General features: G+C 43.9%; 1 protein-coding gene and 1 pseudogene across 1 annotated transcript; both read left to right on the top strand.

The window, feature by feature from the left end:
• Positions 1-2,640: 2,640 nt before the first annotated feature.
• LOC109909423 (odorant receptor 131-2-like) lies at positions 2,641-3,666 on the top strand. Its single transcript, XM_020508467.1, has one exon. The coding sequence runs from the start codon at positions 2,641-2,643 to the stop codon at positions 3,664-3,666; it is 1,026 nt and encodes a 341-aa protein (XP_020364056.1).
• A 6,849-nt stretch (positions 3,667-10,515) lies between these two features.
• LOC109909425 (uncharacterized) lies at positions 10,516-16,978 on the top strand (annotated as a pseudogene).
• Positions 16,979-17,525: the final 547 nt, after the last annotated feature.

Here is a 17,525-nt window from a genome sequence, read left to right as displayed (position 1 = left end):
GACATAGTCAATATCACTATTTGTTCAGCACTTTGAAATGTACAGCAACAGAATTCAGAACATGGTCTGTTCTTTCATTGTTCTTCCTGTACACCAAGTCAGAACCGTATGATAAATAAAGGGGCCATATAAACAGACAAGGAAAGTTCTTACAATGTTTGATGATTACATTGCTCTAAAACAGGCTATAGGCTACATCTACACCACCAAGTCAGAACAGTAGCCTGTAACGCCTGTCGTCGGAAAGAGTGGACCAAAGCGCAGCGTGAAAAGTGTTCATGATTTATTTTAGTATCAAAAAACACTCAAACAAAGTAACAAAACGAAAGCGAACAGTTCTGTCAGGTAACAAAGACAAAACAGAAAATAACTACCCACAAAACACAGGTGGGAAAAAGGCTGCCTAAGTATGATTCCCAATCAGAGACAACGATAGACAGCTGCCTCTGATTGGGAACCACACTCGGCCAAAAACAAAGAAATATAAAACATAGAATGCCCACCCCAAATCACATCCTGACCTAACCAAATAGAGAATTAAAACGTCTCTCTAAGGTCAGGGCGTGACATAGCCGAAATTAAGTGGGGAAAATAGACCAAATTATTAGGGTGAGGCACATTGGCTACTAACAGCTTACTACACAACATACACTTAGCAACAGTATACAGTACATATTTCCCTGGCATATTACATAATTTATGCAGCAGCATACAAGACATTTTTGGACTCACCTTGTTGTGCTGTGCTCACTTGAACAGGAAGGTGGCGCGGCGGTCCTTCGTGGGCACATTTTGTCATCAAACTTTGTCGTTTGTTTAAAACGTATTTTCCCAGTCAGAGCTCGTTTTTTCCCCGAGTTCCCATTTGTCTTGAACTCACAGAAGACAGATTTCCCAGTTCCGAATTAGTTCCCGAATTTTATCTATAATTTCTATTTATCTTCATTTGACAAGGATTTAAAAATATTTTCCAGTAGATTGTCGACTTTATTAATGATGATGACTGCTATCTTGCTAGCTAAGATTTTGAAAGTATGATGTTGACATGATCAGTCCAGTCAAAGCTACTCTACATGTAACGTGATTTGACGTCATTTTATCTGTGGCCAATGACCTTGAGTCTTTTTGAAATGGAACTTCAAATGTAACTCTATGGCAGCACCCAAGGGGCTTGAATTTTTGAGCTCTACCCTTAAATTTGGCAATGATGTAGTGTCCACATGAGTGACAGAACACTGAGCCAATCACGGTGCAACTAGAGAACATTACTAACCCCTACGCTTCGTATTTGGTCCGACCACCACAGAAAGCACTGAGCTAGGCTGAAACACCTGCATTTTGGAGCTGCCTTACTCAAGAAAGCAAAAGAGAGACCATGTTTGTATGGAGGCTTTATTAACTAAATTATTAAAAATCTATTTTATTACATTGTTTGCAAACAAGTATTAATGTCAAAATAACATGCAAAACATTTTTTTATTTGCTTTGCCCCACCTGTCCTGAATGGCAGATCATCACTGTTCAGGACATAACATTTTTTTCTTACCAATTTTTTCAGCAGTTTTACTTACATGAGCATGTTTTGGATAATTTTTTATTCTGTACAGGCTGAGTGTATTGATACACCTTCCAAAGTGTAATTAATAACTTCACCATGCTCAAATTGATATTCAATGTCTTCTTTTAATTTTTGTTTTCACCCATCTAACAATGGTGCCTTTTGCAAGGCATTGGAAAACCTCCCTGGTCTTTGTGGTTAGATCTGTGTTCCCTGCTCAACTGATAATTGTATGTGTAGGGCAAAGAGAAGAGTAAGTCATTAAAAAAACATGTTACACTATTATTGCATACTGAGTGAGTCCATGAAACGTATTATGTGACTTGTTAAGTACATTTTTACTCCTGAACTTATTGAATACTTATTGAATACTTGACTCAAGACATTTCGGCTTTCAATTCTATTTATTTGTAGAAAATGTGAAAATCAGAATTACACTTTGAAATGATGTGGTATTGTGTGTAAACCAGTGACACAAAATCTAAATGGAATAAATGTTTAATTCAGGCTATAACACAACAAAATATCAAAAAAGTCAACCGGTGTAAATACTTTCTGAAGACAATGTATATGATTTTGCACAAATGACTTAAACTGAGTGAAGATGGCTCTGTTAGCTAAGTTGGATGGAGCAAAGTTCTTGCTTCTTGCATGGGCCATATAATTGCTCAAAGCATCAATTTAATGACTATACTATGTTATTATTACTTCTAATGAGTTCCCTAAGTAAAAGTTAAACACGAGACCTTTTTTCTGTTGAGGAATAAGCAATAATTATGAACATTATGACAATGGCATGAAATGAATTTATCCCTTGAGATATTTGGAAAAAGGGAATGCCTCTGTCTTGCATCATGGTGGTGCTATGGAGAAAAATGTATAAAAATCCACAACCCATCCCTCCCAAACCTTTACGTTCTCCATCAGAGGACAAGTTGAGGTTAGTTCATGACTTCTTATTCATCTTTGGGATCCAGTATATTGTCATGAATTGTTGTTCTGTGTGTATATCAAGTCTTTGTTTTCTTCAACATTTCAGATTTGAAAACAATGACCATTCCTCAAGCAGGCCACACTGAAAAATGCAGAATCTGACCGACCTTCCAGGCAATGCCATCAACTCACAGAAGAGTCTGTCTGTGATAATCAAGGTGTGTGTGGTGATCCCTTTCTTCTGCATCTTTCTCTACTGCATTGTGGTCATGGTGCACACCGTCGCCTCCCACAGACAATTCCTGGACAACTCCCGATACATCCTGTTTGCCTACATGCTGATCAATGACACTCTGCAGCTCCTCTCCTCTGTCCTCCTCTTCCTCTTCATTGTTGGCAACGTGAAGTTTGCTATCGTCTACTGTGCCCCTCTACTCTTCTTCTCCACCTCCACCTTCCACAACACCCCTCTGATCCTGGCAGCTATGTCCCTGGAGCGCTACGTGGCCATCTTCTATCCTCTGCAGCGTCCAGCTGCCTGGCATGCTGACCGTATCTGGATCATCATCCTGAGCCTGTGGCTGGTCAGCTGCATCCTGCCCATTGTGGACTTCTCTCTGGGAAAGCCTCAGCCTGGCGTGAATGTCCTCTCCACCCCGGTGGTCTGCAGAACCATGGTCCTCAACTCGTCCCCTGTCCAGACACTGTATAAGATGTCCCTGAATGGGCTGTTCTTCGCGGTGGTATTGGCCATCATCATGTTCACCTACATGAGGATCCTGCTGGAGACCAGGAAGATGCGTCAGGACCGGGCGTCGGTGGCCAAGGCCATGCATACAGTGCTGCTCCACGGCTTTCAGCTACTTCTGTGCATGATCTCCTTCACCCAACCGGTCACAGAGAGCCTCATCAGTGTGTACGCTGGCTTGCTGGCCGAGCACATCTCCTTCTTCATCTACTTCTGCTTCATACTGCTGCCGCGCTTCCTTAGCCCGCTCATCTATGGCCTGAGAGATGAGAGCTTGAGGTGCTACGTGATGAGAGATGTACTGTGCTGCTCACACAAACACAGGTTCAGTGTCAAGGTCAGGGTCAGCCCCAGAGCCCCGGCCACCACACAGACACTGGGTCAGGGTCAGCCCCAGAGCCCCGGCCACCACACAGACACTGGGTAAGGGTCAGCCCCAGAGCCCCGGCCAATCTGTATATTAGTCAATTAAAATATCTCAAAAGAGTAAAACCCTGGCTGGATGAAAGGGGTGTCTTTAAAAAAACATTTTCTTCAAACACAGAAGCTTACTTTGGCATTGAGAAGGTTGCTTTACAGTAAACTGGAACACCAGATGTCATTATTATTCCAAACTTGTCAAGTTGTGGACATGTTGCTGGTGCACAGATACTGTAACTTGAGCCACCGGGCTAGATGAATGTGCGCCCATAGGAAGACTTGCAGTTTCTTTGGCAAAATAAAAAGATTGATATTGAAAGCAATAAGGGTTAGATTATTTGATATTGAGAGTTATTATAAAACCATTTAATGAGACTAATATACGTAGAGTGGAAAGGCGGAGGGACTGAGCACATTAACACATTATAATTCCAAAGTGCAAACTGTTGCTATAAAGTTGGAGCAAAACCAGTTTTCCAAATTACTATACCTACCTACTGTAACATGAATGTTCATTAATCATGCAACTTCATGCATGAGATTGTTATTTATAAATTAACAAGCGTTCTCAAACATTCCTCCTGATGACAGATGATGTGAAGTAATGCCTGCTCATATCTCAGCTGTCAGAGCGGCTCGTGCTCTGCTGAGATAGAACATTGGGGGAGAATCACACAGAATGGCAGGACCGTTCAAGCGCAGCTTTCCTAACGTAGGACAGTTTTGAGTCAATTTAAGAAACTGACATAAATGTCATAATTTTACAGCAAGACCACGATGGCGATTAGAGTCGACCAAAAATCTGCTGCAAGTTTAGGCAACATTTACATTTTAAACTTCATCCAGGACATAATGTGTGTGCAAAATGCCATATTATTTCAAATCCATTTACAAAGTCTGTGTTACAATCAATTCGATTCCATTATCTTTGGTGAGATGTATACGTCCTTATTGAACGTCAAACAAGCCATGAATGTTGAAAGCCAACTTATTGATCATTTAGAAACTTATATCGAACATGATTCGGAGAGACTTTGAAGACATCAAAAGGTGAGTGACAGTTGGATAGATACAGTAGTGTAAAGTACTTAAGTAAAATACTTTAAAGTACTACTTAAGTAGTTTTTGGGGTATCTGTAATTTACTATTTATCTTTTTGATAACTTTTAGTTTTGCTCCACTACATTCCTAGAGCAGACTCACTAAACACAAATGCATTGTTTGTAAATGATGTCTCTGTGTTGGAGTGTGCCCCTCACTATCCGTAAATTAAAATAACAAGGAAATCATACAGTCTGGTTTGCTTAATATAAAGAATGTGAAATGATTGATACTTTTACTTTTTACCTTTATTATATTCCGCTACATACAATTTCATGATACTATTATCTTCTAGGTAACTAGAAGGAACTGGAAGGAACTAGAAGGAACTTAACATTAGTAATTCATTAAATATACTATTAGCCTATCATGAACTCAAAATGCATTCTAGGGGCAGGTTGATTTCCATGGAAAGCCTCATGCATATATCATTGCATGGTTGTCTCCCCCTTGTCCATCTATCATGGTATTACCGTAGAGTGAAGTCTTCTCTCTAACATATAACTGCAAAGGTTGCAGACTTGCACAGTGAGGTGTACAATGGACCATCAGCTGTTATGGCAAACCCTTTGGTGGCATTCACATTTATCAAGCTCTAGCAGTCCGTGTGGCTGAATCTAGTCTACAGTGATGAAGCACAAGAGAACACCAAATGTTATGTCCCTTTTAAAAACACACCTTGTCATTATAACTGATATCCCCACTTGGTGCCTGAGGGGCTACATGAGGGGAGATGTCCTGCGCTGCTCACACAGACACAGGGTCAGGATCAGCCCCAGAGCCCCGGCCACCAAGCCCAGGCTCAAATGAACTGGTACACAAGCAGAGCCACTGGTCAAGTAAATGACTTTATTTGAGTCTGTACAGACTAGTAGCCTAGATATGCTACCTATTGTAATGCACAACCTCAACCTTTTGTATATTAGTCAATTAAAATATATCAAAAGAGGCCAACCCTGGCTGAATGACAAACATTACAGCATTCTAAAGCATGTGTACTTTCATTCTTAGATGTTAAGTCCCCAGTGGAGCTGACTTGAATTGTCACATTTTCTGGCCTATCCAGACAAAGAATCGATTTGCTCTCCCTCTGAGTGATGGAGCCCAGACTGGGAGACGGCAATTGAAATGTGACAGTTCTGCAAATCCAACAATTGTGGTTTAATCTTTCTGTGATATTCCCAGCCGGATTTACGGCTCTTAACATAAAGGAATGCTGAGCAATTTCATAGAATTTAAACAAGACCACTTTCTCTTGGTCACAGAGGAATGAAATCACATTGAGCCTCATTCCGACCTGAGTTTAAATGGAACGTAATTCCGTTTTTATTCCGTTCTCTCTATGAGTATTCTGACCTTGAACTTAAGCATGAGAATAGCATGCCATTCACCTGCTATTCGTTTGGGGTGGAGATCAAATAAATAAAGGTGTGGCCAGGTGTGTCTGATACGCCGTATTCTGACCTTGACTTAATTCCCTAATAAAAGCCTTTATGTTCATCAGTCCACGGTAAGACAAATTGTCTATAAATGGAGAAAGTTCAGTGGGACGTGGACCCCACTTCACCATAGTCCTTGTCCGCCTCTTAGCTCGCCTCCGTGGCCTCTTTAGAGCGGCGATCCTCGCCGCCGACCTCAGACTGGGGACTCTAGCAATGGGTCCCGAATGGACGGGAGATTCCGGCAGCGCCGGAGTGAACGACGACTCCGGCAGCGCCGGACAGGCGGGAGACTCTGGCAGCGCCGGACAGGCAGGAGACTCCGGCAGCGCCGGACAGGCAGGAGACTCCGGTAGCGCTGGGCAGGAGGAAGGCTCTGGCAGCGCTGGACAGGCGGGAGCACCTGTAGGGAGGAGACAGAGAGACAGCCTGGTGCAGGGGGCTGCCACCGGAGGGCTGGTGCGTGGAGGAGGCACCGGATACACAGGGCCGTGGAGGCGCACTGGAGGTCTCGAGCTAATGGCCTGCACAACCCGTCCTGGCTGGATGGTGACTCTAGCCCGGAACGTGCAGGGCGCAGGCACAGGACGCACTGGGCTGTGCAGACACACGGGAGACACAGTGCGCAGCGCCGGCGCAGGATATCCTGGCCCGAGGAGACACACTGGCTGTCTGGAGAGCAGGGCTCGCACTATCCGCCCTGGCTGGATCCTCACCTTAGCCCGGCAGATGCGGGGAGCCGGGATGTAGCGCACCGGGCTAAGCACGCATACTGGGGACACCGTGCGCTCCACCGCATAACATGGTGCCTGACCAGTACGACGCCCGCCACGGTAAGCGTGGCTTGGAGAGCTGTAGCGCTGAGCTGTAGCGCTGAGCACAGGAGGCCTGGTGCATGGGGCTGGCACAGTCTTCTCCAGACGGCTAGCACGCACCTCAGGACGAGTATGGAGAGCTGACTCAGGTGACATCAAATCCCAGACACGCTCCGTCGGGCGGATGTCGTGCCTCATGCACCAACACAGCAACTCCCTCATAACTCTCTCATCCAATCTCCCCATCAACTCCTTCACTGTCTCTGCTTCGCTCCCTTCGCTCACCTCCAATTCCGCCCTGACCGGCTCTGGTTTCATCCTTGGCTCCTTATGGTAAGCACGGGGAGTTGGCTCAGGTCTGACTCCTGACTCTGCCACACTCCCCGTGTGCCCCCCCCCCCAAGAAATTCCTTGGGTTTCCTTGCCAGCCATGTTCCCTGGTATCGCTGGTTCCCTTTTCCTGCTGCCTCCGCTCTCCTTGCTGCCTCCACCTGTTCCCATGGGAGGCGATCCCTTCCAGCCAGGATCTCCTCCCATGTGTAGGATCCCTTGCCGTTCAAGATGTCCTCCCATGTCCATTCCTCCTTTTCACCATGCTGCTTGGTCCTTTGGTGGTGGGTAGTTCTGTAACGATTCTCCTCGTCATCTGAGGAAGATCGGACCAATGCGCAGCGTGGTATGTGTCCATGTTAATATTTAATAAATCAACTGAACACTGAATAACAAAACAACAAAGAGAGTGAACGAAACACTCCTGTAAGGTGCAAACACACAAAACAGAAAACAACTACCCACAACCCTTAGTGGGAAAAAAGGCTGCCTAAGTATGATTCTCAATCAGGGACAACAATTGACAGCTGCCTCTGATTGAGAACCATACTAGGCCGAACTCAAAAACCAACATAGAAAAACAAACACAGACTGCCCACCCAACTCACGCCCTGACCATACTAAAACAAAGATATAATAACAGAACTAAGGTCAGAACGTGACAAGGACAACGACCCAAATCACAGAAGTAAATCAACAACAGAAGAAAATACACCTTCTGGAGTGGCCCAGTCAGAGACCTGACCTCAACCCGATTTAAAATTCTGTGGCATGACCTTGAGAGCAGTTCACACCAGACATCCTAAGAATATTGCTGAATTGAAACAGTTTTGTAAAGATGAACGGTCCAAAATTCTCCCTGACCATTGTGCAGGTCTGATCTGCAACTACAGAAAACGTTTGGTTGAGTTTATTGCTGCCAAAGGAGGGTCAACCAGTTATTAAATCCAAGGCTTCACATACTTAACCACCCTACACTGTGAATGTTTACACGGTGTGTTCAATAAAGACATGAAAACATATAATTGTTTGTGTGTTATTAGTTTAAGCAGACTGTGTTTGTCTGTTGTTGTGACTTAGATGAAGATCAGATAAAATGTTACCAATTTATGCAGAAATCCATACTTTTTTTGCCACTGTATATCATCTAAATGGGTCAAATGTGATCAAAACGTAGGATACTATACGTCTTACAATTTCTATTGTATTGTAAAACCACCATTATATTTAGTATGATTCGTAAAGTAACATCATACTAAATAAAGCTCTGTGACCAGGTTGGTTTCTCCATTTCATCATAGAGTTATCCAGAGGGCACTCCTAACATGAATTTCCTTTCTCCACCTTTATGCCCCAGACTGGGGGAATTCTGAACAGTGCGGCAGCACAATGTTTGAAGTTCACATTTTGCCTTCAATCTAAACATTTGTCTTCTGACATGGGTGCCCAGGCTTGAACTCAATGGGATTCACAAGCTCCTCACTTGACATGTGGAGATGTGGTTGAGTGGGTCACATTACAAATAAATGTGTCCCTCTTTCTGCCCTACAACTCGGGATTCTTATTCCTTTCCCACTTTCACTCCTTCTCTGTATTCTCAGTATAATTCTAATCTGTCTAAATAAAGCATTTACAAATAAAGGTGAAATTCCACACAGGAGAAGGTATAATTCCTATTCCGACTTGAGATAAGTTGATTTAACATAGACTTAAGTAAAATAAATGTCCATGTTTTACTGACTTAAGTCTATATATCTCAAGTCTGAATCGGGCCCCATGTGCTCAGTGTAACATGGGTGGTTCAGCAGAAACATTAAGACTGAAGACTGGCTGAGTGGAGTAAGACAGTGTTTTGAAAAGCAGGAGACCCAGGTTCAAATTCACATAGTCACACAAGTACTAGCTTTATACTATACATGTTACCTCTGCTATGACTTATGTAACTCTAAACATATTGATTGCATCCTAATTTATAATCTCACAATGAGCCTAGCAACTGTAGTAGCCTATAATTGTCATACCTGCTCCCGCTCCAGGCTGCCCTTCATTACGCACACCTGTCGCCATCATTGCGTGCAGCAGTACTCACCTGGACTCCTTCTCTTTGCTGATTGCCTCGTCTATAATTGTCTGCTCACCCGTTTGTTCCCTGTGTCAGCATAGATGTCGTTATTTTGTCCCTTGTCCTGTTTCATGTCCGTTGTCTATTAAATGTTCTCCCTGTACCTGCTTCCTGTCTCCAGTGTCGATCCTCACAGAATGCTGACACCAAAATTGAAAGCATCAGGGTGGGTTTGTTTTTTGTTGGTGACGTCGGGACCGGATGCTGTCACCGATGGAACCGAGGGTGCCTCAGCTAGCTCGTCGGGCTTCCACGCCGGTTCGAGAGGTTTTCTTGCCCCGGGGGGCTCAGCAGGTGCCCACCCCACGTCATGTTGCAGCCAGCCATCAGGCCCCCATGCCTCAGCCAGTTTGTCAGGCTCCCGCGTCGCAGCGGGATCGTCAGGCTTTCGTGCCTCAACTGGATCGTCAGGCTCCCACGCCTCAGCCGGTTCACCAGGCTCCCACGCCTCTGCAGGTTCGTCAGGCTTGTCCAGCACCCATGCCTCGGCTGGCCCGTCAGGCTCGCCCAGGTGGGACGCCGGGTGGCGCCCCTAGAGGGGAGGGTACTTCCCTTTGTTGTCTGCTCCCCCATTTGTTCCCTGTGTCAACATTAATGTCGTTATTTTGTCCCCTGTCCAGACGCTGTTCCTGTCCTGTTTCATGTCCGTTCTCTATTAAATGTTCTCCCTGTACCTGCTTCCTGTCTTCAGCGTTGATCCTCACAATAATAAGTGCCACGTTCTACCCTAGGAACATTATTCAAATAACCTCAATACATAAAAACAAATGGTCAGTGACAGTTTAATGAGAATGTTGTAATAATCCAGGTCGTAATAGTCCAGGTCCTGAATGCCATCTGCTTGATCATCTTCACCGTCTTCAAAAAGGACAAACACACGCTAAATCTTCTTCGCTCACACACTGCTGGCTGACTGCCTGTACTTAATAGTGGCTAACATCTTGCTCCTACTTAGTTTCTTTGCTGTCCCCATGCCAGTTGCAGTGTGTATTATCATCCATGTGTTTATGAGTGTATTGACCTTTGCCATGCCACTGATACTGACAGCTATGAGCCTGGAGCGGTATGTGGCCATCTGCATGCCTCTGCGCCATGGAGAGCTCTCCACTGTACGCAGAGGCATTCACTGCATCCTACTCATCCACAGCATCAGCGCCATACAGTCCATCATAATGGTCTCCATCTTCCTTGCCTCAGTACCTCTGGACTTTTACACTCTGGACAAGCAGTGCTCAGTTGAGATGCTTGTTGTACATAGGTGGCAGGGTCACATTAAATCAGCAGTAAGTCAGTTCTACTTTCTGGTCATGTCCATCACCATTGTGTTTACCGATGCTAGAATAATAGCAGTTGCTAAAGAGGCATCATCAGACAGTATAAAATCTTCCTCTAAAAGTCGTAAAATGGGGATCCTCCACACCATCCAGCTGTTCCTCTGTCTGATCCAGATGTGATGCCCATTCATCTAGGCGGCTGTCTTGCAGATTCATTTCAGAATTTTTATTGATGTAAGGTACTTTGATTACATTGTTTTTATTCTGGACCCACAATGTCTGAGTCCACTTGTCTATGGCCTAATGTCACGACTTCCACCAAAGTCGGTTCCTCTCCTTTTTCGGGCGGCGCTCGGCGTCGCCGGTCTTCTAGCCATCATCGATCCACTTTTCATTTTCCTTTTGTTTTGTCTTGTCTTCCCACACACCTGGTGTCAATTCCCTCGTTACATGTTGTGTATTTAACCCTCTGTCCCCCCCCCCCCCCTCATTTCTTTGTGCAGAATTGTTCATTGTAAGTGCATGTGCACAGTTTTATGAATAAAACTGCTCCGTTGATTACCCAGTTTTGCTCTCCTGCGCCTGACTTCCTCGCCACCAGTTACGTACTCCCTTACACCTACAGTGATGAAAAGTTTTTATGTATTTTGTGGATTGAATAAGATAATATTTGTTGATATTTAAATAGCTGATTATATGAAAAGACATCACTTACTGGAACAGGTTAACAGAGATTTGTTGTTGTATTGCATGATGTACTCATTAATAATGGCTTTACTGTTTCAGATTTGGATATATAAAACATGATTTGCAACAGCATGTAACAACGTATTGGATTTAATTATCACATGATCTTGTGGTATTGAAATGCACTTTTCTTTGTCAAGTCCTCAGACAATGACGTACTGTGTTAATGTCTTGGTACATATGCACAGCTCTGTTAAATGCACTTATGTATGTTTTTAGGTCTACAGCATCGATAATTATATGCATTGCAGTGAAATGTGTTCTTCCCCCCCCCAAAAAAATGTCATAACATAAACCATGTACAGTGCCTTCAGAAAGTATTCAGATCCCTTGTCTTTTTCCACGTTGTTATGTTACAGCCTTATTCTAAAATGTATTCAATTGCTTTTTTCCCTCATCAATCTACACACAATACCTCCTAATGATAAAGCAAAAACAGGTTTTTAGACATTTTTGAAAATGTATTAAAAACAAAGAACTGAAATATCACATTAACATTTAGACCGTTTATGCAGTACTTTGTTGAAGCACCGTTGGCAGCAATTACAGCATTGAGTCTTCTTGGGTATGATGCTACAAGCTTGGCACACCTGTATTTGGGGAGTTTCATCCATTCTTCTCCTCAGATCTTCTCAAGCTCTGTCAGCTTGGTTTGGGAGCATTGCAGCACAGCTATTTTTGGTCTCTCCAGAGATGTTCGATGGGGTTCAAGTCCAGGCTCTGGCTGGGCCCCTCAAGGACATTCAGAGACTTATCCCGAAGCCATTCCTGCATTGTCTTGATTGTGTGCTTAGGGTCGTTGTCCTGTTGGAAGGTGAACCTTCACCCCAGTCTGAGTTCATGAGCGCTCTGGAGCAGGTTTTCATCAAGGATCTCTCTGTTCTTTGCTCCGTTCAACTTTCCCTCGATCCTGACTAGTCTCCAAGTCCATGCCGCTGAAAAACATCCCCACAGCATGATGCTGCCACCACCATGCTTCCCCGTAGGGATGGTGCCAGGTTTCCTCTAGACGTGACGCTTGGCTTTCAGGCCAAAGAGTTCCATCTTGGTTTCATCAGACCAGAGAATCTTGTTTCTCAATGTCTGAGATTCTTTAGCTGCCTTTTGGCAAACTCCAAGCGGCTGTCATCTCCCTTTTACTGAGGAGTGACTTCCGTCTGGCCACTCTACAATAAAGGCCTGATTGGTGGAGTGCTGCAGAGATGGTTGTCCTTCTGGAAGTTTCTCCCATCTCCATAGAGGAACTCTAGAGCTCTGTCAGAGTGACCATCGGGTTCTTGGTCACCTCCCTGACCAAGGCCCTTCTCCCCCCATTTGCTCAGTTTGGCAGGGCGGCCAGCTCTAGGAAGAGTCCTGGTGGTTCCAAACTTCTTTCATCTAAGAATGATGGAGGCCACTGTGTTCTTGGGGACCTTCAATGCTGCAGACATATTTTGGTACCCTTCCCCAGATCTGAGCCTCGACAAAATCCTTTCTCTGAGCTTCTATGTACAATTCCTTCAACCTCATGACTTGGTTTTTGCTGTGACACGCACTGTAATTGCAGGACTTTATATAGACAGGCGTGTGCTTTTCCAAATCAGGTCCAATCAATAGAATTTACCACAGGTTATCGCAACTCAGGATATGACCCAGATCCAGACACGGGAGGCCGATAGTACAGTTCTCAGATGCTTTATTAGAAACACGAGGCAGGAAAGGGCAGGTTGAGGGCAAGCAGAGGTTTGTGATCAGGTCCAAGTCAGGCAGGTAAAGGACAGCAGGCAGGCTCGGGGTCAGGGCTGACAGAATGGTCAAAACCGTGCAAACTAGGAAACAGAACTAGAGAAACAGGAAGGCGGGAGAGAACGCTGGTAAGACCTGACAAGACAAGACAAACTGGCAACAGACAAACAGAGAACACAGGTATAAATACACAGGGGATAATGGGAAGATGGGCGACACCTGGAGGGGGGTGGAGACAGGCACAAAGACAGGTTAAACAGATCAGGGTGTGACACAGGTGGGCTCCAATCAAGTTGTAGAAACATCTCAAGGATGATCAATGGAAACAGGCTGTGCCTGTGCTCAATATTGAGTCTCATAGCAAAGGGTCTCAATACTTATGTAAATAAGGTACTGTATTTCTTAAAAAAAAAAAAAAAAATGCATTTAATGCAGTTTTCACTTTGTCATTATGGGTTATTGTGTGTAGATCGCTCAGTTTTTTTATTTTATCCATTTTAGAATAAGGATGTAACGTAACAAAATGTGGAAAAAGTCTAGAGTTCTGAATTCTTTCCGAAGGCACTGCATGTTATGATGACTTGATCAGGAGAATAATAAAATACCCCAGTTCCTCCCAAGAAAACCTGCAAGGAAATCAAATATTTACTGTACTAGCTTCTCATAAAGTGCACTTGATTTGATCTTTAGGCCAGAAACCCACCCGGCCTCTACAGTGGTAGGGGAAACACTAACATGTCTTAATTAACCTGTTTCCCGGTTAGAGTATAATCAACTGTTATTGGAATGGTTTCATGTCTATAGTCCTACATTATTACTACTCATATAATGTCCTCTTTCTCTACACGTCTGAGTTGGGTTTCTTTTGATATTCAAACTTTTTTATTGATTAATAAGGCAGCCCCAACACTTTTCAGGTGTGTTCCCTTGCAAAAAAGTCACTAACTTTTTTGGGCTGTTATAATTTTCACAAGTCAGACATGGTTTTCAGACACGTATGTGAAGTTTCCCATTTTAATGCTTCACGTTTTTCCCTCATGATTTATTTTCCCTTCACATATGTATTTTTCACTACTTCCAGCTACATCTGGTCTCCCATAGAGGGACCGACCAAAACTGACCGTGCTTAACTTCAGAGGCAATCCAGCTGTGGGATGCAGGGTGAGATCAGTGGCATTTCTAAGATTTTAAGACATTTGGGCTTTGCCCAAAGCCAGTAAGGGATCTGGGGTTATCCTCCCCTGGCATAAAAAAGAAGGAATTTTAACAGCGAAGTGCATGAATTTGATGCGCTTTGATATGAACATTGAGAGATTAGAACATTGAGAGATTATATCTTTTTCAGTTAACTTGTCTCGTGTATCCTCATCTCTCTTCCTGTCCTGTTTGGAAAAAGTGTATAAAGCAAACAATTGTTTTAATAGTAATTTCACAGGCTTTTTCACCTCAACTGCAAATGTTTTGTAAACCATGTTTTACGTTTTCACTGTATTTCACCTGTTATAATTTGGGCAAATAAATCAAACGAATTAGAATCTATAGAGCAGCTCGAAGTGATATAGTCTACTCTGTGCTCATCAAACCCTCCTCATCTCTTCTGTGACTTTCTCGGTGTCTTGTCTTTTGCTGTCTCGGGTTCTTGTTTGTTAGTGTCTCCTTTGTCTATCCTCTTCTGTTAAGGCCTGTTTTGTTCTTCTGGTGTCACTCTCCATCATATCCTACTCTTCTGTTGCTATCAAGGAACTTGAGCAATATTATGAGCATGACGCATTTTGAGAATGGCATGAAATTAATTTATCTCTTGAGAAATCAAGACTATCAAAAACTGTAGAATAAGGAAATGCCTCTTCCCGGAGATGTTTTGTGTCATAGTGGTTTATGGTGAAATATGTATTAAACACCCACAACCCATCCCTCCCAAACCTTTATGTTCTCCATCAGAGGACAAGTTGAGGTTAGTTCATTTTATCTTATTTATCTTAGGGATCATGTACAGTGCATTCGGAAAGTAGTCAGACCCCTTGACGTTTTCCACATTTTGTTACGTTACAGCCTTATTCTAAAATTGATTTAAAAATATATTTTCTCATCAGTCTCCACACAATATCCCATAAGGACAAAGCAAAAACAGGTTTTTAGAAATCTTATCAAATTGATTAAAATATATATATACATATTTACGTAAGTATTCAGACCCTTTGCTATGAGACTTGAAATTGAGCTCTGGTGCATCCTGTTCCCATTGATTGTCCTTGAGATGTTTCTAAAACTTGATTGGAGTTCACCTGCGGTAAATTAAATTGATTGGACATGATTTGGAAAGGCACACACCTATCTATATAAGGTCCCACAGTGCATGTCACAGCAAAAACCAAGTCATGAGATCAAAGGAATTGTCCGTAGAGCTCAGAGACAGGATCGTGTCGAGGCACAGATCTGGGTAAGTGTACCAAAACATTTCAGCAGCATTGAAGGTCCCAAAGAACACAGTGGCCTCCATCATTCATGGAAGAAGTTTGGAAACATCAAGACTTCATAGAGCTGGCCGCCCAGCAAAACTGAGCAAAACTGAGCAATAGGGGGAGAAGGGCCTTGGTCTGGGAGGTGAACAAAAACCTGATGGTCACTCTGATAGAGCTCCAGAGTTCCTCTGTGGAGATGGCAGAACCTTCCAGAAGGTCAACCATCTCTGCAGCACTCCACCAATCAGGCCTTTATGGTAGAGTGGTCAGACAGAAGCCACTCCCCAGTAAAAGGTACATGACAGCCCGCTTACTCTCAGACCAGGAGAAATACTTTCCGAATGCACTGTATATTGTCATGAAATTTTCTGTGTGCATATCAAGGCGTTGTTTTCCTCAACATTTAAGATTTGCAGACATAGACCATTCCTCAAGCAGGCCACACTGAAAAATGCAGAATCTGACAGACCTACCAGGCAATGCCATCAACTCACATAAGAGTTGTCTGTGATAATCAAGGTGTGTGTGGTGTTCCCTTTCTTCTGCATCTTTCTCTACTGCATTGTGGTCATGCTGCACACCTTCGCCTCCCACAGACAATTCCTGGACAACTCCCGATACATCCTGTTTGCCTACATGCTGATCAAGGACACTCTGCAGCTCCTCTCCTCTGTCCTCCTCTTCCTCTTCATTGTGGCAACATGAAGTTTGCTATCATCTACTGTGCCCCTCTACTCTTCTTCTCCACCTCCACCTTCCACAACACCCCTCTGATCCTGGCAGCTATGTCCCTGGAGCGCTGCATGGCCATCTTCTATCCTCTGCAGCGTCCAGCTGCCTGGCATGCTGACCGTATCTGGATCATCATCCTGAGCCTGTGGCTGGTCAGCTGCATCCTGCCCATTGTGGACTTCTCTCTGGGAGAGCCTCAGCCTGGCGTGATCGTCCTCTCCACCCTGGTGCTCTGCAAAACCCTGGTCCCCATCTCATCCCCAATCCAGACGCTGTTCAAGGTGTTGCTCAACGGGCTGTTCTTCGCTGTGTTGGCGGCCATCATCGTGTTCACCTACATGAGGATCCTGCTGGAGACCAGGAAGATGCGTCAGGACCGGGCGTCGGTAACCAAGGCCATGCATACAGTGCTGCTCCAAGGTTTTCAGTTGCTGCTGTGCATGATCGCCTTCACCCACTCGGTCTTAGAGAGCCTCATCAGTATGCACGCTGGCTGGCTGAGCACATCACCTTCAACTACTTCTGCTTCATTTTGCTGCCCCGCTTCCTCAGCCCAATTATCTACAGCCTGAGAGATGGGAGTCTGTCCTGTGCTGCTCACACAAACACAGGATCAGTCCCAGAGGCCCGGCCACCAAGCCCAGGGTCAAAATAACTGCTCACAAAGTGGAACCACTGGTTAAACCAATGTTTTTATTTTAATCTGTACAGACTAGTAGCCTGTTTTATGTTAAAAAGAGTAAAACCCTGGCTGGATGACAGCCATAATGTCATTATAAAGCAGGTGTCTTTTAACACTTATATTTGTTGGTTGCTATCTAACAAAACTGTACATTTTTCTTGAAACAGAGAGACTTGCTTTGGAATAGAGAAGATTTCTTCACAATTTGAAAAGACTTCCAGAAACCGTAAACTCGTACACTAGGTGTCACTGTAATTCCAAATTTATCAAGAGGTGCAGCTTGGGTCACCACACTGGCAGTGGTGAAGAAGGTATTAAATTGTCACGCTTGAGTAAAAGTAAAGATACCTTAATAGAAAATGACTGAAGTAAAAGTAGAGATATCTTAATAGGAAATGACTGAAGTAAAAGTAAAGATACCTTAATAGAAAATGACT

This window comes from Oncorhynchus kisutch, linkage group LG18, assembly GCF_002021735.2.
Source record: "Oncorhynchus kisutch isolate 150728-3 linkage group LG18, Okis_V2, whole genome shotgun sequence".
Taxonomy (NCBI): Eukaryota; Metazoa; Chordata; class Actinopteri; order Salmoniformes; family Salmonidae; genus Oncorhynchus; species Oncorhynchus kisutch.
This window is presented reverse-complemented; position numbering and strand designations above follow the sequence as displayed.

Coding starts and splice junctions, on each gene's coding strand:
- LOC109909423 (XM_020508467.1), top strand. CDS start 2,641: ATGCAGAATCTGACCGACCTTCCAGGCAATGCCATCAACTCACAGAAG.